The sequence below is a fragment of the Bombina bombina genome, chromosome 1, assembly GCF_027579735.1.
Source record: "Bombina bombina isolate aBomBom1 chromosome 1, aBomBom1.pri, whole genome shotgun sequence".
In the NCBI taxonomy this organism is placed as follows: domain Eukaryota; kingdom Metazoa; phylum Chordata; class Amphibia; order Anura; family Bombinatoridae; genus Bombina; species Bombina bombina.
Window position 1 is genome coordinate 852,400,147 of NC_069499.1, and position 24,568 is coordinate 852,424,714.

At 41.1% G+C, this 24,568-nt stretch overlaps 1 protein-coding gene across 2 annotated transcripts in view; it reads left to right on the forward strand.

The window, feature by feature from the left end:
- The window catches only part of DUS2 (dihydrouridine synthase 2), a 438,383-nt gene extending 414,976 nt beyond the window's left edge, over positions 1 to 23,407 (forward strand). For both annotated transcript variants that reach the window (XM_053699495.1, XM_053699494.1), the window contains exons 15-16: positions 968 to 1,041; positions 21,907 to 23,407. In XM_053699495.1, the coding sequence (XP_053555470.1) occupies positions 968 to 1,041; positions 21,907 to 22,111 (279 nt within the window). In that variant the 3' untranslated portion in view covers positions 22,112 to 23,407. The remainder of the gene's footprint in view (positions 1 to 967; positions 1,042 to 21,906) is intronic.
- Positions 23,408 to 24,568: the final 1,161 nt, after the last annotated feature.

Below are 24,568 nucleotides of genomic sequence, written 5' to 3' on the forward strand. Positions count from 1 at the left end.
AAACTATTTTCATCCTGCAATATATATCTTTTTATGTTTTGATATGTTTTTATACTCTGCACATAAAAAAGCACAATCCAGAGTAACTAGCAGGTACATATGCATGTCAGCCAACAGTGTCCTCTAGTGGTCAATACATAACACAGCAAAGCAAAGAACAAATTATTGCTGCTAATAAAGGAACGCGCTGCAGATATAGCACATGCACATTTAACATGCATAATACTAATTTACTAAGGTAGTTGAGTGGATGCAGATATCGAATGATGCTGCAAACGGCAAAGTGAGTAGCTCACATTTTAGTCCTTTTGTATTCTGCTTTTGTCCCTGATACTACTTTAAAGAAACCTGAAACCCCAAAATTTTCTTTCATGATTCAGATAGAGAATTCAATTTTAAATAACTTTCCAATGCACTTCTATTATTTAATTTGCTTCCTTCTCTTGTTATCCTTTGCTGAAATGTTTATCTTGGAAAGCTCAGGAGCAGCAAAGAACCTATGTTCTAGCTGCTGATTGGTGGCTGCATATATATACAGATTGTCATTGGCTCACCCATATGTTTAGTCAGCAATCAGTAGTGCATTGCTGCTCATTCAACAAAGCCCATTTTTGGTTCAGAACATGGGTAGTGCTTGCTGATTGGACAGTAAATTTAGGCACCAATTAGCAAGAGCTACCCAGGTGCTACAAATGGGCCCGTCTTCTAAGATAACATTCCTGCTTATTCATATAAAGATACCAAGAGCATGAAGAAAAATTGATAATAGGAGTAAATTAGAAAGTTGCTTAAAATTGCATGCTCTATCTGAATCATGAAAGAAAAAATGTGGCTTTCATATCCCTTTAACTTTAAAATGGTGCTTGGTCTCAGATTTCACTTTTATTATTGGGTTAGTATAAACTGTTCCATTGTATCCTGTCTGGTAGGGCAGTATATTAATTCTAGTTCTATCCTCTGTCTTCAGGTACAGCGGCCCCTTGACAGGTTTTTCCGCTCAGTGGTAACGGTGAATGAGAAGAGGTATCGTTCCACGTTGTGGTAAGATGTTGTTTATTTGATAACAGAAGAAACCAGTCTCTTGCAAAGTGCACGATCATTATTTACGTCCATTGACCAGATGCAGATAATTGACTTTTTTCATTCAGATCTAGTTTACTGTTAGGTTGTTAAATATTAACGGGACATGAAACCCCCAATTGTTTTTTTCATGATTCAGATGGAGCATACAATTTTATACAATATTTCTCCAACATAGGTGTGTCCGGTCCACGGCGTCATCCTTACTTGTGGGATATTCTCTTCCCCAACAGGAAATGGCAAAGAGCCCAGCAAAGCTGGTCACATGATCCCTCCTAGGCTCCGCCTTCCCCAGTCATTCTCTTTGCCGTTGTACAGGCAACATCTCCACGGAGATGGCTTAGAGTTTTTTAGTGTTTAACTGTAGTTTTTATTATTCAATCAAGAGTTTGTTATTTTAAAATAGTGCTGGTATGTACTATTTACTCTGAAACAGAAAAGAGATGAAGATTTCTGTTTGTAAGAGGAAAATGATTTTAGCAACCGTTACTAAAATCGATGGCTGTTTCCACACAGGACTGTTGAGAGGAATTAACTTCAGTTGGGGGAACAGTGAGCAGACTTTTGCTGCTTGAGGTATGACACATTCTAACAAGACGATGTAATGCTGGAAGCTGTCATTTTCCCTATGGGATCCGGTAAGCCATTTTTATTACAGAAAGAAAAAAAAAAAAAAAAAGGGCTTCACAAGGGCTTTTTAAGACTGTAGACATTTTCTGGGCTAAATCGATTTATATATAAACATATTTTATACTCCATAGCCTTGAGGAATTATTTTAATCTTGGGAATTATGTAAAATAACCGGCAGGCACTGTATTGGACACCTTATTCTCTAGGGGCTTTCCCTAATCATAGGCAGAGTCTCATTTTCGCGCCTCTATTGCGCACTTGTTTTTGAGAAGCATGACATGCAGATGCATGTGTGAGGAGCTCTGATACATAGAAAAGACTTTCTGAAGGCGTCATTTGGTATCGTATTCCCCTTTGGGCTTGGTTGGGTCTCAGCAAAGCAGATACCAGGGACTGTAAAGGGGTTAAATATAAAAACGGCTCCGGTTCCGTTATTTTAAGGGTTAAAGCTTCCAAATTTGGTGTGCAATACTTTTAAGGCTTTACGACACTGTGGTGAAATTTTGGTGAATTTTGAACAATTCCTTCATACTTTTTCGCAATTGCAGTAATAAAGTGTGTTCAGTTTAAAATTTAAAGTGACAGTAACGGTTTATTTTAAAACGTTTTTTGTACTTTGTTATCAAGTTTTTGCCTGTTTAACATGTCTGAACTACCAGATAGACTGTGTTCTGAATGTGGGGAAGCCAAGGTTCCTTCTCATTTAAATAGATGTGATTTATGTGACACAAAATTTAGAGAAAATGATGCCCAAGATGATTCCTCAAGTGAGGGGAGTAAGCATGGTACTGCATCATCCCCTCCTTCGTCTACACCAGTCTTGCCCACACAGGAGGCCCCTAGTACATCTAGCGCGCCAATACTCCTTACTATGCAACAATTAACGGCTGTAATGGATAATTCTATCAAAAACATTTTAGCCAAAATGCCCACTTATCAGCGAAAGCGCGACTGCTCTGTTTTAGAAAATACTGAAGAGCATGAGGACGCTGATGATATTGGTTCTGAAGGGCCCCTACACCAGTCTGAGGGGGCCAGGGAGGTTTTGTCTGAGGGACAAATTTCAGATTCAGGGAAAATTTCTCAACAAGCTGAACCTGATGTGATTACATTTAAATTTAAATTGGAACATCTCCGCGCTCTGCTTAAGGAGGTGTTATCCACTCTGGATGATCGTGAGAATTTGGTCATTCCAGAGAAACTATGTAAAATGGACAAGTTCCTAGAGGTCCCGGGGCCCCCCGAAGCTTTTCCTATACCCAAGCGGGTGGCGGACATTGTAAATAAAGAATGGGAAGGGCCCGGTATACCTTTCGTCCCTCCCCCCATATTTAAAAAATTGTTTCCTATGGTCGACCCCAGAAAGGACTTATGGCAGACAGTCCCCAAGGTCGAGGGGGCGGTTTCTACTCTAAACAAACGCACCACTATACCCATAGAAGATAGTTGTGCTTTCAAAGATCCTATGGATAAAAAATTAGAAGGTTTGCTTAAAAAGATGTTTGTTCAGCAAGGTTACCTTCTACAACCAATTTCATGCATTGTTCCTGTCACTACAGCAGCGTGTTTCTGGTTCGATGAGCTAGAAAAGGCGCTCAATAATAATTCTTCTTCTTATGAGGAGATTATGGACAGAATTCATGCTCTCAAATTGGCTAATTCTTTCACCCTAGACGCCACTTTGCAATTGGCTAGGTTAGCGGCAAAAAATTCTGGTTTTGCTATTGTGGCGCGCAGAGCGCTTTGGTTAAAATCTTGGTCAGCGGATGCGTCTTCCAAGAACAAATTGCTTAACATTCCTTTCAAGGGGAAAACGCTGTTTGGCCCTGACTTGAAAGAGATTATCTCTGATATCACTGGGGGCAAGGGCCACGCCCTTCCTCAGGATAGGTCTTTCAAGGCCAAAAATAAACCTAATTTTCGTCCCTTTCGCAGAAACGGACCAGCCCCAAGTGCTACGTCCTCTAAGCAAGAGGGTAATACTTCTCAAGCCAAGCCAGCCTGGAGACCAATGCAAGGCTGGAACAAAGGAAAGCAGGCCAAGAAACCTGCCACTGCTACCAAGACAGCATGAGATGTTGGCCCCCGATCCGGGACCGGATCTGGTGGGGGGCAGACTCTCTCTCTTCGCTCAGGCTTGGGCAAGAGATGTTCTGGATCCTTGGGCACTAGAAATAGTCTCCCAAGGTTATCTTCTGGAATTCAAGGGGCTTCCCCCAAGGGGGAGGTTCCACAGGTCTCAATTGTCTTCAGACCACATAAAAAGACAGGCATTCTTACATTGTGTAGAAGACCTGTTAAAAATGGGAGTGATTCATCCTGTTCCTTTAGGAGAACAAGGGATGGGGTTCTACTCCAATCTGTTCGTAGTTCCCAAAAAAGAGGGAACATTCAGACCAATCTTAGATCTCAAGATCCTAAACAAGTTTCTCACGGTTCCATCGTTCAAAACGGAAACCATTCGAACAATTCTTCCTTCCATCCAGGAAGGTCAATTCATGACCACGGTGGATTTAAAGGATGCGTATCTACATATTCCTATCCACAAGGAACATCATCGGTTCCTAAGGTTCGCATTCCTGGACAAGCATTACCAGTTTGTGGCACTTCCGTTCGGATTAGCCACTGCTCCAAGGATTTTCACAAAGGTACTAGGGTCCCTTCTAGCGGTGCTAAGACCAAGGGGCATTGCAGTAGTACCTTACTTGGACGACATTCTGATTCAAGCGTCGTCCCTTCCTCAAGCAAAGGCTCACACGGACATTGTCCTGGCCTTTCTCAGATCTCACGGGTGGAAAGTGAACGTAGAAAAAAGTTCTCTATCTCCGTCAACAAGGGTTCCCTTCTTGGGAACAATAATAGACTCCTTAGAAATGAGGATTTTTCTGACAGAGGCCAGAAAATCAAAACTTCTAAACTCTTGTCAAATACTTCATTCTGTTCCTCTTCCTTCCATAGCGCAGTGCATGGAAGTAATAGGTTTGATGGTAGCGGCAATGGACATAGTTCCTTTTGCGCGAATTCATCTAAGACCATTACAACTGTGCATGCTCAGTCAGTGGAATGGGGACTATACAGACTTGTCTCCGACGATACAAGTAGATCAGAGGACCAGAGATTCACTCCGTTGGTGGCTGTCCCTGGACAACCTGTCACAGGGGATGAGCTTCCGCAGACCAGAGTGTGTCACGACCGACGCCAGTCTGGTGGGCTGGGGCGCGGTCTGGGGACCCCTGAAAGCTCAGGGTCTTTGGTCTCGGGAAGAATCTCTTCTCCCGATAAATATTCTGGAACTGAGAGCGATATTCAATGCTCTCAAGGCTTGGCCTCAGCTAGCAAAGGCCAAGTTCATACGGTTTCAATCAGACAACATGACGACTGTTGCGTACATCAACCATCAGGGGGGAACAAGGAGTTCCCTGGCGATGGAAGAAGTGACCAAAATCATTCAATGGGCGGAGACTCACTCCTGCCACTTGTCTGCAATCCACATCCCAGGAGTGGAAAATTGGGAAGCGGATTTTCTGAGTCGTCAGACATTTCATCCGGGGGAGTGGGAACTCCATCCGGAAATCTTTGCCCAAATTACTCAATTGTGGGGCATTCCAGACATGGATCTGATGGCCTCTCGTCAGAACTTCAAGGTTCCTTGCTACGGGTCCAGATCCAGGGATCCCAAGGCGACTCTAGTAGATGCACTAGTAGCACCTTGGACCTTCAAACTAGCTTATGTATTCCCGCCGTTTCCTCTCATCCCCAGGCTGGTAGCCAGGATCAATCAGGAGAGGGCATCGGTGATCTTGATAGCTCCTGCGTGGCCACGCAGGACTTGGTATGCAGACCTGGTGAATATGTCATCGGCTCCACCATGGAAGCTACCTTTGAGACGAGACCTTCTTGTTCAAGGTCCGTTCGAACATCCGAATCTGGTCTCACTCCAACTGACTGCTTGGAGATTGAACGCTTGATCTTATCAAAGCGAGGGTTCTCAGATTCTGTCATTGATACTCTTGTTCAGGCCAGAAAGCCTGTAACTAGAAAAATTTACCACAAAATATGGAAAAAATATATCTGTTGGTGTGAATCTAAAGGATTCCCTTGGGACAAGGTAAAAATTCCTAAGATTCTATCCTTTCTTCAAGAAGGTTTGGAGAAAGGATTATCTGCAAGTTCCTTGAAGGGACAGATTTCTGCCTTGTCTGTGTTACTTCACAAAAAGCTGGCAGCTGTGCCAGATGTTCAAGCCTTTGTTCAGGCTCTGGTTAGAATCAAGCCTGTTTACAAACCTTTGACTCCTCCTTGGAGTCTCAATTTAGTTCTTTCAGTTCTTCAGGGGGTTCCGTTTGAACCCTTACATTCCGTTGATATTAAGTTATTATCTTGGAAAGTTTTGTTTTTGGTTGCAATTTCTTCTGCTAGAAGAGTTTCAGAATTATCTGCTCTGCAGTGTTCTCCTCCTTATCTGGTGTTCCATGCAGATAAGGTGGTTTTACGTACTAAACCTGGTTTTCTTCCGAAAGTTGTTTCTAACAAAAACATTAACCAGGAGATAGTCGTGCCTTCTTTGTGTCCGAATCCAGTTTCAAAGAAGGAACGTTTGTTGCACAATTTGGATGTTGTTCGTGCTCTAAAATTCTATTTAGATGCTACAAAGGATTTTAGACAAACATCTTCCTTGTTTGTTGTTTATTCTGGTAAAAGGAGAGGTCAAAAAGCAACTTCTACCTCTCTCTCTTTTTGGATTAAAAGCATCATCAGATTGGCTTATGAGACTGCCGGACGGCAGCCTCCTGAAAGAATCACAGCTCATTCCACTAGGGCTGTGGCTTCCACATGGGCCTTCAAGAACGAGGCTTCTGTTGATCAGATATGTAAGGCAGCGACTTGGTCTTCACTGCACACTTTTACTAAATTTTACAAGTTTGATACTTTTGCTTCTTCTGAGGCTATTTTTGGGAGAAAGGTTTTGCAAGCCGTGGTGCCTTCCATCTAGGTGACCTGATTTGCTCCCTCCCTTCATCCGTGTCCTAAAGCTTTGGTATTGGTTCCCACAAGTAAGGATGACGCCGTGGACCGTACACACCTATGTTGGAGAAAACAGAATTTATGTTTACCTGATAAATTACTTTCTCCAACGGTGTGTCCGGTCCACGGCCCGCCCTGGTTTTTTAATCAGGTCTGATAATTTATTTTCTTTAACTACAGTCACCACGGTATCATATGGTTTCTCCTATGCAAATATTCCTCCTTTACGTCGGTCGAATGACTGGGGAAGGCGGAACCTAGGAGGGATCATGTGACCAGCTTTGCTGGGCTCTTTGCCATTTCCTGTTGGGGAAGAGAATATCCCACAAGTAAGGATGACGCCGTGGACCGGACACACCGTTGGAGAAAGTAATTTATCAGGTAAACATAAATTCTGTTTTTGATTTACTTTTTATTTATTTTAACAATTTTAAACAACTTTCCAATTTGCTTGTGTTATCTATGTTGCATTGTTCTCTTGAAAAGCATACCTAGGTAGGCTCAGGTGCAGCAATGCACTACTGGGGGCTAGCTGCTGATTCAAGGCTGCACATATATGCCTCTTGTCATTGACTCGACTGATATGTTAGGCTGCTTCTCAGTAGTGCATTGTTACTCCGTAAACAAAGGATACCAAGAGAATAAAGCAAATGTGATAACGGAAGTAACTTGAAAAGCTGTTTAAAATTGCGGCCTCATTCAGAATCATGAAACAAAAAAAGGTGTTTCATGTCCTTTAAAGTTTACACTTTTAAGCTTTATTATGATTTTTTTTTTTAATAAACTGTTAAATAGCATCCATTCCCTAATATTTGCATTGTATTTACTTTGTTATTTAAATTAATTAAGGGGCACTCACAATTTCGTGTCATCGGGATAATATATTCATAGCACTAATGTATTTATCTGTTGAGCCTGATGCAGAAATTATAACTATGAGAGGTCCATAATTCCTCATTAACCTGTCTTTTCTTCTGCTTATTATTGTGATTTTCATTCTCGTCTTTTCCTTTGCAAGAGCTATTGCTCTTCACATCTGCATCTGAAAAGCCCGATGCTGTATTCTCCTACCTTGCTACATGTGTTCCAGGTTGAACAAAGAAGATAAATGTCTGTTATTCCTTTATTTGGCTATAACAAAAGTAGGAAGCTTTCTAATGCCAACTTTATGGATTATACCACAGTGAATATAAAACTGGCATCTTCTCTTCTGTGGGTTCCCTGGAATTTTGTTATGTTAAAAGTATAAAGGCCATTGTTTACAAATCGTTAACATTTTAGGGTGATCTGTATATTGTCTCCTGTTTCCTACACCTATGTTATTTATACTTCAGAGTGTTGCACAACCTAGAGAGACAATCTACTATCAGATATGTCATGGCTCAAGAAACTATGTGCCAGGGCTCCAATGGCACCTTAAAAACTGAGCTGTGTGCCTGGGTGTATGAGCTTTTGAAGTACTTCCATACAGTCCCTGTGTATTTCCAGCCTTTATTCAAGGCAATTCCCCAGTATACCTGAGGGGCGGTAAGGTTGGCTGACAGTTGTGGAATGCTGAGGAGACCGCATAACTGAAGATCAGTGAGGAATTAAGCTAGTCTCTCTGCTGCAGCTTAATATGAAAGTAAAAAAATGTTCATATTCTTATAATATCCATTTTCAGCCATGAAGAAACCGTGGGGTTAAACTCTTGGTATCCTAATTAGCTTTAGCACCCTTCTGTTCACAAACTGCTCTCACGTAAATAAGTCACTGGTCTTTATTAGATTGCTTTTGAGAGTGTCTTTCCCCCAACCTAATACACAGCTAAGCACAGTTCTTTCCACTTACCTTGCCACATAGTTATAATTCCCAGATACATGTATATATGTATAATGTATGTGTATATATATATATATATATATATATATATATATATATATATATATGTATATATATATATATATGTATATATATATATATATATATATATATATATATATATATATACACATTGTAAACTCTTGTGCATGCCCAGTAGTAGCTCTAGTGCCTTAGAAAATGTGCATGTAAAAAGACTGTGTACAATTTTATGATGAAATGTGTCATGAAGACCTCATGATTTTAGGATGTCAGGGGTATATTTTTTTCTTTTTGTGTCCTGTATTTCTGTGTCTGCCATTTACAGCTTCTTGATTCAAAGAGTATTCCAGCCACCAAGTTTTCTTAAAAGACCTTTATTTCACATAGGGTCCCAAACAGACAGTTACAACGTTTCAAGCCACACCAGGCTCTTAATCATGTATCCGTGCCCCACTGAAAAAGCAAAGGTTTGCTGTTTCTTCAAAATCATTTGTGGATCAAGATTTACAGCTTCTTATCAGAACCATCTAAAAAAAAGGCATGGTTTAGGAAGAATGTTTTTTGTTACATACATCTGGGTAAACAGATACAAGGTGCAATCTGCTCTTCTCAGGAGAGTGATTTTTATGAGGCAGATATGTCAACATAATAGTGACAGAAAACAGTGTCCCTAGGAAGATACCAACCTGAGGTTGATCAAAGGTGACACTCTGGGATATCTTAAATGATTCTTTAATCACATTTATGATACTAGATGACCAAATATGACATACAAGTCATGTTTGGTGTCAAAATAATCCTCATGATGTCACAATTGGATTGCCTATAAGTGTATGTGTACTGTATTTACATAATTAAAATTAATTTCTATTCTATAACTTCAGCCAGGGCTACATAGCTTTTTATGGCCTGCTATAAAAGAGGGGTGGCTACCTTTCTTGCCCAGTCTGGAAGGGGTCTGGTCAGAAACCTGACCTCAGGTTAAAAATGTATTTAACTGTGATTTCAGCAAAATAATATTATCGTTCTACATGGGAGGCTGCGTATAACAGCATAAGTGACCATCTTTCATTGCCAAGCTCCCTTGGCCCAGATAGCTAAGCTAGTGCAGTTTTACGTTTTGTTTTTGCCCTATTTTTTTTTTTTTAAAAGTTTGTGTATAATTGTGTTTAACTCCCTTTTCTTTCTAATGACACGGTGAGTGCACGGATCATCATTAATTACTGTTGGGAATATCACTCCTGGCCAACAGGAGGAGGCAAAGAGCACCACAGCAGAGCTGTTAAGTATCACTTCCTTTCCCACAAACCCCAGTCATTCTCTTTGCCTCTAGTACAAGGAAAAGGTGACGTAATTAGGTGTCCTGATAAAGATTCTTCTATCAAGATTTTTTTTATTTTGAAGTCTGGGCAAGATTGCTCTGGCCTTCCATCACAATCTGGGTATAGCTGTACTCCACGTTAGTCTCTTCAGCAGGGCTGTGGTGGCTTTAAAGCAGTTAGGAACTTGTAAAGTGGGCTTTACTGTGCTTTCCTAACATGTTGCTGCCCTGGTATAGAATGCCTGAGTAAGCTTACTCTGTCTTTCTTTTTACACAGGTCTCTGTGAGGAGCGGCATCCTCTCAAACTTTGTGAGTCGTCTGACTGCCGGACGACTAGAATGCTGGTAAGTGACTTTTATTCTTCTGGGGCTAGAAGGCTGGCACTGAAGGCGTTAAAACCCTCTGCTCTTAATGGGACATATCCTTATGAATGTTTACAGCAGTGGCAGGCACATCATGCATGTGACATGGAGACTGTTACCCTCCTTCACAACAAGGAGGGAGTAATCTACCAGTTGGGCTAGATTTATATGCTGTATTTAATTATACATTATTGTAAAGTTCCCTAGTTCATAGGGAAAATTGTTCAGGGGTTAGGATCTAAAGCTCCTGCTTCCTTTTTTAAGCGTATTTGGTGCAATTTCTGTGGGTCTGCATAGTATCTGAGGTATTGGCAGTGAGTTCCCTTGTGAATCCCCATCTCCGTAGTTAGTTAATATTAGAGGAGCTGTGCAAGGGTGCCAATGTTTTGTTATACTGTGTTAGAATTTTAGTCTTACAAGATTTCTTATACTAGAGTTAGTCAACGGAATGGAGCTCTTTCCGTGACAACTTTTGGCCACGCCTCCTGTCTTCATTACGTAGCGGCGCCATTTTTGAGGTGTTTGAACCCTCGTTTGCTACTCCCCTTAGTTCTCCGGCTTGAGAATGGAACGGAGTTGATGTTCTGACTACTTCAATGTTTTGCTCTATGTACTCGCTCTGAGAAACAAAAGAATAGAACAGTGTGTGTGTGTGGGGGATAGCCCTTACGAACATCCCATTTTTAAACTGTGACTAAATAATGATGTTTACATTGGCATGATTCATTTTTCCCATAAGCAGTCAAAAAATAAAGTGATTAAGGTCGGAATTTTTTCTTCCCCCTACTTTGACAGCACATATGTGAATCCATTGTGTGAGTTCCTTATCCAATTAATACATTTTTTTGGCTACAGTTTGTAACAGAGGTCTGTTCCCAAATATATTTAGTTTTTTTAAGTAGTTCCTATTATCCTAAAGTGTCATTTTAATTATTTTAATTTATTTTACAAGATACGACAAGTCCACGGAATTCATCCTTACTTATGGGATATCGCCTCCTGGTCAACAGGAGGAGGCAAAGAGCACCACAGCAGAGCTGCATATATAACTCCTCCCCTCCCTCCCACTCCAGTCGTTCTCTTTGCCTTTTTTTAGTGATAGGAAGAGGTAAAGTGAGGTGTTAGTTTAGATTCTTCAATCAAGAGTTTATTATTTTTAAATGGTACCAGTGTATGCTATTTTACTCAGGGCTAGAGCTACATGCTTTTCAGCAATGGGGACTGGGGAGATTTCCATTCTTTCTGCGACTCCCATACTGTTTGCTGCCATGCTGATGGTCTTAGCAGTTTGTTCCCACAGATCTGCTGGAGGTGATGAAAAGAACATCTTCATTGTGTGGGACAAGTTCATGCTGCGCTCAGCAATAAGGTATGTACAGTTGTTTGCTTCTGGGGAGACTGAGTATCTCTGAACAGACTGGAAGGGGTAATCAGTTTGAAGTACATAAATTGTGTGCATGGGTCTACCCTCTTTATTCGGTGAGCTGAAATTCAGCTGTGATATCAGTGGGCTCTAATAAGTAATTAGCCCGGTGAATATACATAGATTGTGGGCTTGACGCTGGGAGATTGTGGGAGCTCTTACCCAAGTATCCTAACCTTAACTGTTGTTAAGCTAATGGCAGGACAGGGGTGTGTTGTTTTGTTTGAAGGGGCACATTGGTGGTTCACGGTACACTTTCTAAAAGATTGCGTTTTGTTACCGACATTTTATTTCCCCATGCGGTCTCTACTTTTCTGGGGGAGTTAGTTTCCGCCCACGATGGGTGGGGCTTAGCGTTTCGCGCGCTTAGCCGTGCAGTTGATATCCGGATCCTGACGATTACGGCAGCATGTCTAGAGGCTCCGGTGTGGCCTAAGTCAGCTAATGTCTGTATTACTCGCAAGTGGTCTTAGGTGCGCCGTTCACAGAGTGCTATTAAGTGATTCGTGGGGACAGGTAGGCGCTGCAGCAGAGCTGTGGCGAGGTGCAAGTGCTAAATTTTGTCCCTAAGGCGTTTTGCATAGTTAGAGTGTACATTTATAAGGGAGATCTACTGAAAGTCCTATAGTGCTTCCCTGTTATTGCATTGTTTATTGCGGAGCAGTAAAAACTATACAGTTTTAATTTTAAAGACACAGTACACTCGTTAAAATTTTTCTCAAAGTTCTACTTTTTATTTTTAATTACGGTACCACGACCAATATTGCTATTGCTTGTTTTTGTCATGGCTGACCTTCAGGAAAGTACATGTTCTATGTGTTTAGATGCCAATGTGGAACCCCCTATTCCTTTTTGTCCCTCATGTACTGAGAGGGCTTTACAGTTTAAAGAACAGATTTTCTTTAATGCAAGTATATCTAAGGATGTTTCTTAGACTAATGAGACTCAGGGTATGCCGCAACTTTCTCCCCAAGCGTCACAGCCTTTAACGCCCGCTCAGGCGACGCCGTGTTCTTCAACTGCGTACGCTTCATTCACTCTGCAGGATATGGCTGCAGTTATGTCATCCACTCTTTCAGAAGTTTTATCTAAGTTGCCAGCTTTACAAGGTAAATGCAGTAGGACAAAGGCCCATGTGGTCCCTGCGACTTCTGATGCTTTGATGGCGATCTCCGATGTACCCTCCCAGGGCTCTGAATTGGGGTGTGTGGAGGCTCTGTCTGAGGGGGATCTGTCTGACTCAGGAAGTGCATTGCCCCCGACAGATTCGGACATAATGTCCTTCAGGTTTAAGCTTGAACATCTCCGTCTTTTGCTACGGGAGGTTTTGATGACTCTGGACGACTGTGACTCTATTGTGGTCCCACCAGAGAAATTGAGTAAGATGGACAGATACTTAGAGGTTCCTTCTTATTCCGATGTTTTTCCGGTTCCTAAGAGAATTTTGGAAATTATTGCAAGGGAATGGGAAAGACCAGGTATCCCGTTCTCCCCTTCCCCTATTTTTAAGAAAATGTACCCTATAGCTGACACCGTTCGGGATTCTTGGCAGACGGTCCCTAAGGTGGAGGGAGCTATCTCTACCCTAGCTAAGCGTACAACTATTCCTATCGAGGACAGTTGTGCTTTCAAAGACCCCATGGATAAGAAGTTGGAGGGTCTTCTCAAAAGACTCTATGTTCATCAGGGGTTCCTATTACAACCGGCGGGATTGTAACATAGGGAAAATATTCCCTATGACAAAATTAATATTATACTAATTTTGTCATAGGGAATATTTTGGACAGACCTACACCGGTCCAGTATTGCACTAGATAGTATAATTTTGTTTGAGGTCAATACTCTTTTTTAGCTAGATTTTGGTGCAATCCGTGAACCATTTTTTGGTGTATATCTGCCTAAAAATCCCTCCTACTCTATTCTGAGTTTCTATGGTATACATTCTGGGGTCATTGTGGATATACAGCCGTTTATTATTTGTTTGTGTTTTAATCTAAGTATTACTCACTACTTATATAGTAGTGTTTTATCATTTTTTTATTAATAATAAATGTTAAGTTTTAATATTATATATCCACTGAATAGCCACTTATACTAGTCTCCCTTTGCGAGTGCTCTACTTTCTGTTCCCTTGTCTCCTATTTTTTCTATAAACAACCCAAGAAGCCTGCTGCTGCTACCAAGACAGCATGAAGGGGCGTCCCCCGATCCGGGACCGGATCTAGTAGGGGGCAGACTTTCTCTCTTTGTCCAGGCTTGGATAAGAGACGTTCAGGATCCCTGAACACTAGAAATTGTGTCTCAAGGGTATCAGTTGGAGTTTAAAAATTCCTTCCCCAGAGGAAGGTTTCTTCTTTCAGGATTATCTGTTAACAAGATAAAAAGAGAGGCGTTCTTACGCTGTGTAAGAGATCTCTCCTCCTTGGGAGTAATATGCCCCGTTCCAATACAGGAACAGGGGCAGGGGTTTTACTCAAATCTCTTTGTAGTTCCCAAAAAAGAGGGAACGTTTCGTCCCATTTTAGATCTCAAAAGTCTAAACAAATTTCTTAAAGTTCCATCCTTCAGGATGGAAACTATTCGGACCATTCTTTCATTGATCCAGGAGGGTCAATATATGACTACCGTGGATCTAAAGTATGCATATCTTCATGTTCCTATCCACAGAGATCATCACAAGTTCCTGAGGTTTGCCTTTCTGGACAAACATTTTCAGTTCATGGCCCTTCCTTTCGGTCTGGCCACGGCACCCAGAACTTTCACAAAGGTTCTGGGGTCCCTGCTGGCGGTTCTACGACCGCGGGGCATTGCAGTGGCACCTTATCTGGACGATATTCTGATCCAGGCGTTGTCTTATCAACTAACAAAGTCTCATACCGACATTGTTCTGTCCTTTCTAAGGATTCACGGGTGGAAGGTAAATCTAGAAAAGAGTTCACTAATTCCGCAGACAAGGGTTCCTTTCCTGAGAACTCTAATCGACTCTTTATCCATGAAAATCTTTTTGACGGAAGTCAGAAAGTTAAAGATTCTGAATACATGCCGAACCCTTCAGTCCAATCCTCGGCCGTCAGTGGCTCAGTGCATGGAGGCAATTGGATTGATGGTGGCAGCAATAGACATCGTTCCGTTTGCTCGTTTTCATCTCAGACCTCTACAACTGAGCATGCTCAGACAATGGAATGGAGATTATGCAAAATTGTCTCCTCAAATAGATCTGGATCAGGAGACAAGGGACTATCTTCTATGGTGGTTGTCGCCGGATCATCTGTCCCAAGGGACATGCTTCCGCAGACCCTCATGGGTGATAGTGACAACGGACGCCAGCCTGATAGGATGGGGTGCAGTCTGGAACTCCCTGAAGGCTCAGGGTGTGTTGACTCGGTCTGAGTCTCTACTTCCCATCAATATTCTGGAATTGAGAGCAATATTCAATGCACTTCAGGCTTGGCCTCAGTTGGCTTTGGCCAAATTCATCAGGTTCCAGTCGGACAACATCACGACTGTAGCTTACATCAATCATCAGGGAGTTCCTTGGCGATGGCAGAAGTAGCCAAGATAATTCAGTGGGCGGAAGCTCACTCTTGTTATCTGTCGGCAGTCTACATCCCAGGAGTATAAAACTGGGAGGCAGATTTTTTGAGCAGGCAGACGTTTCATCCGGGGGAATGGGAACTCCACCCGGAGGTCTTTGCCGACCTGGTTCTCAGATGGGGCAGGCCGGAGCTGGATCTTATGGCGTCTCATCAGAATGCCAAGCTCCCGAGATACGGATCCAGGTCCAGGGATTCTCAGGCCGAACTGATAGATGGCTTGGCAGTGCCTTGGTCATTCAACCTAGCTTATGTGTTCCCTCCATTTGCTCTCCTTCCTCGGGTGATTGCTATAGTCAAACAGGAGAGGGCTTCGGTGATCCTCATCGCTCCTGCATGGCCTTGCAGGACCTGGTATGCCGATCTGGTGGACATGTCATCTCTGCCACCGTGGAAGCTTCCATTGAGACAGGACCTTCTCATTCAGGGACCCTTCCATCATCCGAATCTAATTTCTCTGCAGCTGACTGCTTGGAGATTGAACGCTTGATTTTATCTAAGCGAGGGTTCTCTGATTCGGTCATTGATACCTTGATTCAGGCACGTAAGCCGGTTACTAGAAAAATTTACCATAAGATATGGCGTAAATATCTTTATTGGTGCGAATCCAAGGGCTACTCATGGAGTAGGGTTAGGATTCCTAGAATTTTATCTTTTCTCCAAGAAGGATTGGAGAAAGGGTTGTCAGCAAGTTCCATAAAGGGACAGATTTCTGCTTTGTCTATTTTGCTACACAAGCGTCTGGCAGATGTTCAATCCTTTTGTCAGGCTCTGACTAGAATCAGGCCTGTGTTTAGACCTATTACTCCTCCTTGGAGTTTGAATTTAGTTCTTAATGTTCTTCAAGGGGTTCCGTTTGAACCTATGCATTCCATAGATATTAAGTTATTATCTTGGAAAGTTTTATTTTTGGTTGCTATTTCTTCTGCTCACAGAGTTTCTGAACTTTTGGCTCTACAATGTGATTCTCCTTATCTTATTTTTCATTCCGATAAGGTAGTGTTGCGTACCAAACCTGGTTTTCTTCTTAAGGTTGTTTCCAACAAAAATATTAATCAGGAAATTGTTGTTCCTTCTTTGTGTCCTAATCTTTCTTCTAAGAAGGAGTGTCACATAATCTGGACGTAGTCCATGCCTTGAAGTTCTATCTTCATTATTTGTTGTTTTTTCTGGAAAACGTAGGGGTCAGAAAGCTACGGCTACCTCTCTTTCTTTTTGGCTGAAGAGTATCATCCATTTTGCATATGAGACTGCTGGACAGCAGCCTCCTGAACGAATTACGGCTCATTCTACTAGGGCTGTGGCTTCCTCATGGGCATTTAAAAACGATGCTAATGTTGAACAGATTTGCAAGGCTGCAACTTGGTTGTCTCTTCACACTTTTTCCAAATTTTACAAATCTGATACTTTTGCCTCGTCCGAGGCTGTTTTTGGGAGAATGGTTCTTCAAGCAGTGGTGCCTTCCGTTTAGGTTCCTGTCTTGTCCCTCCCTTTCATCCGTGTTCTATAGCTTTGGTATTGTATCCCATAAGTAAGGATGAAATCCGTGGACTCGTCGTATCTTGTAAAAGAATAGGAAATTTATGCTTACCTTATAAATTTGTTTCTGTTACGATACGACGAGTCCACGGCCCACCCTGTTGTTTTCTAAGACAGGTTTTTATTTTTGTTAAACTTCAGTCACCTCTGCACCTTGGCTTTTCCTTTCTCTTCCTAACTTCGGTCGAATAACTGGAGTGGGAGGGAGGGGAGGAGCTATATATGCAGCTCTGCTGTGGTGCTCTTTGCCTCCTCCTGCTGACCAGGAGGCGATATCCCATAACTAAGGATGAAATCCGTGGACTCGTCGTATCATAAAAGAAACAAATTTATCAGGTAAGCATACATTTCCTTTTTTAATAATTTAATTTCCAAGATAATTTTAGTCTCATGTCTCCCTGGGTGATGCTGTTTAGGCTATGCCACAGTTTTCTCTCCAGACGTCCCAAGCCTTTGTATGGCGTAACATGCAGTGCCCTGCGATTCTTCTCAATCTCCTGGAGGAGTTATTTTCTTGCAGACTTATCTGCCCATGTACCCTCGGGTTTCTGTGGCATTATCTGCCTTCCCTATCTTAAAGGGATAGCGCAAAAGGAAATTTATCTACTCAGATAGTAAGGTTTCTGCTCCGCTTACTGTTGCATCTTAGGGTTAAAGCCCCGTTTCGGACTGTATAATTCCTTCATCTGGTGCTGAAGTAGTTCTCTTCAGATCAAGCCTGAACTCCTTTTGTATTATTTAGGAGGGGTTGAGTACTGGATAAATCTCTGCTCCCCTGTCATTCTAGATCCTCAGCATCTAGTAAATTTACTGTATACTAGAACTCAGCTTTGAAAATTTTTCCTGTTCTCGACCGTGCTAGGATAATTTTCTCAGGTATGGGAGAAGGCAAGGATTCCTCTTTCCCCATCTCCTGTTAGTAATAAGCTGTCTCCTTTAAATTTCATGGCACATAGTGCTTAAAGTATTAGGGGCCATTGCTTTTTTGCTTAAGAGATTTTCAATCCATATAAAGGACAAATGCTCTTATAAGGACAAGTGAGGCATCCTTTTGGTGCGGCGCCTTGTCTGATTCCATTTGGAGGACTCCATGAGGAGATCCAGGAGAAAGGCCGTTTGGCCACTCTTTATTTCTATTGCTTCTTTCGTAACTTCAGGAAGTCTTTCCCTTTGGTCTTCCAAGCAGGAGCAGTTTAAGTCCTCTTGAATACCCAGTCAGTTTTGGGTCAAAGGGAAGTAATTAAGAAACCTGCAGCTAACTCATCAGCATGTGGGGTTTGCCCCGAGCCAGGATCGGATCCTGTGGGGGGCAGTCTATCTCAGTTTTTATCATGCCTGGATACGAGTTGTCCTAGATTCCTAAGGGGCTGTAGATATAGTATTCCAGGATTACAAGTTGGCATTCTTCTCCTTCCTCCCAGGAGCAGGTTCCACCTACCAAGGTTATCTGTAGACCAGATAAGAAGATAAGCATTTTTTTTATTGTGGTTCAACAATGGCTTTGCCACAGTTCCCAGTGACAGGATTGTCACCCTGGGAGTAATGTTCCAGTGTCAGTTTAGGAACAGGGTGTAGTCTCTTTTCCATACTGTTTGTGAAAAAGAGGTAATTGTTCACCCTATTTTAGACAGTAAATGTCTGAACAAGTTTTTCAGGGTGCCGTCCTTCAAGATGGAGACTATTCGCTCCATTCTTCTTGGCGCAAGAGGGTCAGTTTATAGCGTCCTTAGACTTCAATGATGTGTACTATCAGGGTTACAGGATTGCTAGGTGTCCCTCCTGGATGTTCTATTAGTTGAGGTGCCTTCTATCTACGAGCAAGATCTCGTTCTGAGATTTTTTTTTATCTTTCTTAGCCCCTCGAATGGAGATGTAGCTGGAAGGGAGATTCCTTGTCTCAGCTACAAGGGTAGTGTGCTTAGGGTTTATAATTGATTCTCTATCGTTGAAAATCTGTCTGACGTTAGGGTCAGAAAAGCCGAAATCCTTTCTCTTGCCTCTCTCTTCAGTCTACTGTTCGGCGATCAGTGACTCAGTGTATGGAGGTGATTGGTCTAATGATGCATTCCATGGACATCTTTCCCTTGCTCGATACTGTATGAGAGCTCTGCAGTTGTGGATACTCAGACAGTGGAATGGGGATTGCCCGGATTGTGGCTTATATCTACCTCCAGGGAGGAACTCTGAGTTCCTTAGTCATGTAGTAAGTGTTCAGATTTTTTCTGTGGGCGGATGCTCACAGTTACTGTCTTTCTGCCATCCTCATTTCTGGGGTGGACATCTGGGAATCAGATTCTGAGCAGACTGACTTCCCATCCCGGGGAGTAGGCTCGTAAGCCTATCGCTATATAGGTTTCTATGGGATATGGCAGGATCTCAATGTAATGGAATAGGATTTCTGTTCGAAGCTCAACTGCAGATATTGACTGAAAATGATATTACACACAGTGTTTGACTTGTATCACTTCAGTATGTGATTGCACAGAGATGTTGAAGTACAATCAGGATTGTGAGAGTGAATTTATTCTGAGAAACCAATTATGTAAAAGACAGTATGCTACTGAGAGAATGTCTCTGTAAAGGTATCAGTGTCTGAGAAGATTCACTTGTATGATATTATTAGTAATTGCAAAGTTTAGCTGAGAGGTAAAGCTAATTCAAATTCCTTGTAAGCAGTAATTAACACACAGCAGGGTTTTATACAAGCTTCAGGTGACTGAGGTCAGAGCACAAATATGTTAACTAAGAAATTCAGGACAGAACGAGTGATGTTACTTTTACCCTGAATGCTTCTGTGCTCTTTTCACTGCTGCAGAGAAAAAATGACAGGCTACTGAGAGTGAAAGGAATTTGAGGGAGGAGTTCTCCAGATGGCTGTATCGGCTTCTACGGATCTGAGATAACCTTCCAAAGGTCAAATAACATTGCGGTGCAAATATATACAGTGAGATTGTGAAGCAGGAGGTAACGGTTGATTGCAGAGAAAGAGGTTAGAAAGTCACAGTTCAATCAGCTGTCTCCTGGTAGTAGCTGAAATAGCTCAGCGTGGTTGAAACAAACTGAATCCTTTCAATGGAAACAATGTTGCAAAGATTTCCAAAAACAGACTTAGTTAGGAAATTCACACGTTGTAGATTTAGGCAATAAATCAAGTAGAGGTTTAGTAATAAAGCTCAGTGGTGCTGCTGCTATACTGTTTAGCTAACAAAATACTAAGCACTGATCGTTGTACACACAGCTGATTTATCACCTTGGTAGGCAGGGCTTGATGACTCATGGCAGATAATTAAAGGTACAGAGCAAGCAAGCCATATCCCTGACACTCAAGGATTTTATATTTTCTCCAGGTGGACCTAGAGAAGGGGTTATCTGTTAGTACCCGCATTGGTCAGATTTCGTCTTTTTCCATTCTGCTTCTCAAGCGTCTGGCGGACGTGCCGGATGTACACTCTTTTTATCAGGTCCTGGTCCGAATCAGGTTTGTGTTTAAGTCAGTTGCTCCCTTGGAGCCTTATCCTTGTTTTTAAAGTTTTTCTTCAGGTTCTGTTTGAACCTATGCATTACATAGATTTTAAGATGTTATCTTTGAAAGCCTTTTTTCTTCTGCTCTGAGGGTTCCGAACTCTCAGCTTTGCAGTGTGATTATCCTTATCTCGTATTTCAGACAGATAAGGCAATTCTTTGTACCGTGTTTGGTTTTCTTCCTAAGGTTGTTTCGGACAGAGATTTTAATCAGGATATTTTGGTTTCTTTTCTCTGTCCTAATCCTCCTCCTCATTAAGAACGTCTGTTGCACAACTTAGATGTATTGTGGGCCCTTCGTTTTTATCTACAGACCACAAAGGACTTTGTCTCTGTATTGTTTTTCTGGATAGACATTAAGGCCAGAAAACTTCTGCCACTTCTCTTACTCTCTGGTGGAGAAGTGTTATTCGTAGGGAGTATGAGTCTGCTGGTCAGCAGCCTCCTGAGAGAATTTAAGCTCTCTCCACTAGCCTGGTGTTTTCTCCTTGGGCCTTCAAGTAAGAGGCCTATGTAGAAAGGATTTGTAAGGCAGTTTTTTTTTGTAAGTTTATAAAATTGACTTTTACCTCAAATGAGGTTCTTTGGGTGAAAGGGTCTTCTATCAGCGGTACCTTCTGTTTAGGTTACCTGTCTTGTCCCTCCCATATCATTTGTGTCCTCTAGCTTGGGTATTGATTCCCAACAGTAATTAATGATTATCCGTGGACTCACTGTGTCATTAGAAAGAAAACAAAATGTATGCTTACCTGATAAATGTATTTCTTTCTTGACACGGTGAGTCCACGGCCCTCCCTGTTTTTCAGACAGGTTTTTTATATAAACCTCAGGCACCTCTGCACCTTGTGTTATTTCCTTTCTCTCCTTTCCTTCGGTTGAATGACTGGGGTTTGTGGGAAGGGAAGTGATACTTAACCGCTCTGCTGTGGTGCTCTTTGCCTCCTCCTGCTGGCCAGGAGTGATATTCCCAACAGTAATTAATGATGATCCTTGGACTCACTGTGTCAAGAAATAAATAAATTTATCAGGTAAGCATAAATTTAGTTTTTTATATAAATGCACTGTGACTCCTTTTTTTGTTCATAATAAATGTTTCTTTAGTAAGTTTTTGCCTTTGTCTAATGTTTGAACCACATTACCAAAGAGACTGGTAATAACAACACTGTTTTTAGATTCATTTTAGCTAAATTGTGTTTTGACATTTTTTAATGTTAGTCTGGGTTTTTCCTTTGGATTTACAATATAATAATCTTGGAAAGTTCTTATAATATTATATTATCTGAATCATGAAAGTTTAATTATTACTTGCATGTCAATTTAATCCCCTATCCACATTAGATCATATTTTATTACACTAATACTGGCATCACTACATTTGTGAGAATCTGTTAGCCACTGAGCAATATACAAGTTTTAGGTGATCGTTTAGAATGAGCTCAAAGCAATCTAAGCTGACTAAACAGGAAGTTTGAAGTAATTTTATTTTTACTTATCAAATATATTTGCTTGTTTTTTTCCTCTCATATTTGCTTGATTTTCTTCTCTCATATTTGCTTGATTTTCTCAGGGATAAATCTAAGAAACTGGCAGAGCAGACGGCGGCCATTATTTGCCTGCGGACCTTGGGCCTTCCTGAGGGGAAACTAAGTGAGGGCGAGAGCAACTTAGTGCGTAAAAGAAAACGAGAGATACCAGCACAAGTAGGGGATGAGGGAAACAAAAAAACTCAGCAGAATGGGCATGACACAGAAAATACAGAGGTGCTGCGATAGCTCCAGAGACTACGATGCATGCCGCCATTTTCTGTTTAACACACAAACTATCAACACTTGGAACAACAAGGACTTCTCCAACTAGGATGAAATATTTAATTTCTCACCAGCTGTTTATTTTCAGTCAGCCATCATCTGGTTATAGAAACTCTCTAACCCAAGTGATAAACATTAAAGGGATACTTTTTTTCTTTTTTCTTTTATGATTCAGGTATAGCTCCTACTATCAAATTTTCTTTGTTCTCTTGCTATCTTTATTTAAAAAGGAGGAATTTAAAGCTTGGGTGCCAGCCCATTTTAAGGTTCAGCAGCCTGGATAGTGCTTGCTTATTGGTGGCTACATCTAGCAAAACAATAAGCAAGCATAACCCAGGTTCTGAACCAAAAATAGGCCGGCTCTTAAAGGGCCAGTAAACTCATCAAATAATGTTATATAAATCTGCACATAGTGCAGAATTATATAACATTTGCCTAGTGCCAGCTTTCTAAAGCAACGGAAAGAAGAGATATTTGCCTACGAAAATTATTTTTTAAGACCTCCGTTCCTGGCTCTACTGAGCGGTTCTGTTTTTTTTTCTAAGCACATCGGGCACACTGTCTAGTCACAGCCGGCCCGATCGCGCCATTAAACTAAATGTAGCTCTCTCCCGCTCTGGTCTGTAAAAATAATTTTCGTAGGCAAATATTTGTTCTTTCTGTTGCTTTAGAAAGCTGGCACTAGGCAAATGTTATATAATTCTGACATGACATTATTTGGTGGGTTTACTGGCCCTTTAAGCTTTACATTCCTGACTTTTAAATAAAGATAGCAAGAGAATGAAGAAAAATTGATAATAGGAGTAATTTGGAAAGTTGCTTTAAATTGCATGCTCTGTCTGAATCATTAAAGAAAACATTTGGGTTTAGTGTCCCTTTAACTTTTAAATGTACGTAATGTTGTAAAAAAGAGAAAAGGAGTTCAGCTTTGACACAGTCAAGATTTCAGCTCTCATCTGCACTTGTTCCATTCCCACAGAACCAGTAGATTTCTTTGTATAAATACTTGTTTTATTTTTCCTTATAACTACATAAAAACTTTCTCTGTGCATCAAGCCTTTTTTTTTTTTTTTTTTATCAAATCCCATTTTCGTTCTGTTTTTGTTGCTTTTATTTTTTATCTATTTTAACTTAAGGATAGTTTATTGAAGAACTGTAACGTGTTTTCAGCCAGATAGCACGGGTTTGTTTGTTAAGCAGACCTTGATCTGCAGCAGTTTATGAAATGTCCCCGTCTTAATAAAACAATTCACACTGTTATTTCTGCCGAATTTTTTTTTTTTATGGATTTGTATTGTGTGTGGTTTGTAACAGGCTGTGTGATAAACAGTACATGGGTGTGCAATAAGCGGTAAGAATATGAGGAGTCAGTGTGTGTGTGATTGGGAAGTAATAATAGTATTATTTCTAAGAAGATAGAATTTTTTTCATCAGATTATGTTCTCCAAGCAGTGATCACTGTATTTAAATAACTAAATTCAGTTTCCTTCTCTACACTCTTATTTATGATACATTCACATTTTTTAAGACTTTTTGTACAGTTTTTTTATTTTTCAAATTATATAAATGGATGATTGATATTCTACATTAGAAAATATATTGAATATATAGTATACTAATGAGTTAAAATGCCATCCCCTGCTGAATAGAAGGGGTTAAAGATTAAAGCCTATATGTGATAACACTTGCACTTTAAAGTTAGCCCTGACGAAGTGCTGTGGATCAGCATGAAACGCATATGCTGTTTAGACCTGCTGTGTACCTCTTGTGACTGCATTATTGCCTGCTGAAATAGAGGTTAAGTTTTAATGTTGTCTTCTATAGGGTCTTGGATGTTATTACAATATACTTATGTGCTGTTTTGTTTACATAGGTTCTGCAATGTGTACCTTTTTGGGCAGAATTTTATTGTATTTTCTGCACTTTTATGGCAAGTATTGTGGGGGGGTTTCCACATACTGACCCTGTATTTATTAGTTGTATTTTTAAAGGGACAGTAAAGTTAAAAATTAAACTCATGATTAGGATAGAGCATGCAATTATAAACATTTTTACAATTTGCTTCTTTTATCAAATTTGCTTTGTTCTCTTGGTATCCTTTATTCAGTGACGTGCGGTGAGGTCAGAGGCTGGTGAGGCAGTGGCTATGATACTCCCGAGAAACATACATACACACACACACGCACACACACATATATATATACACACATATATACTTATTCTCTCTCACACTCTCTCTCTCACATACTCTCTCTCACACTCTCTCCCTTACTCTTTCTCTTTTTATCTCTCACATTCTCTCTCTCACAACCTCTCTCTCACAACATCTCTCTCTTTCTCAACCTCTCTATCTCTCTCTCACACACACTCTCTCTTTGTCTTGCACTCACTCTTTATCACTCTCTCACTCTCTCTTACAAT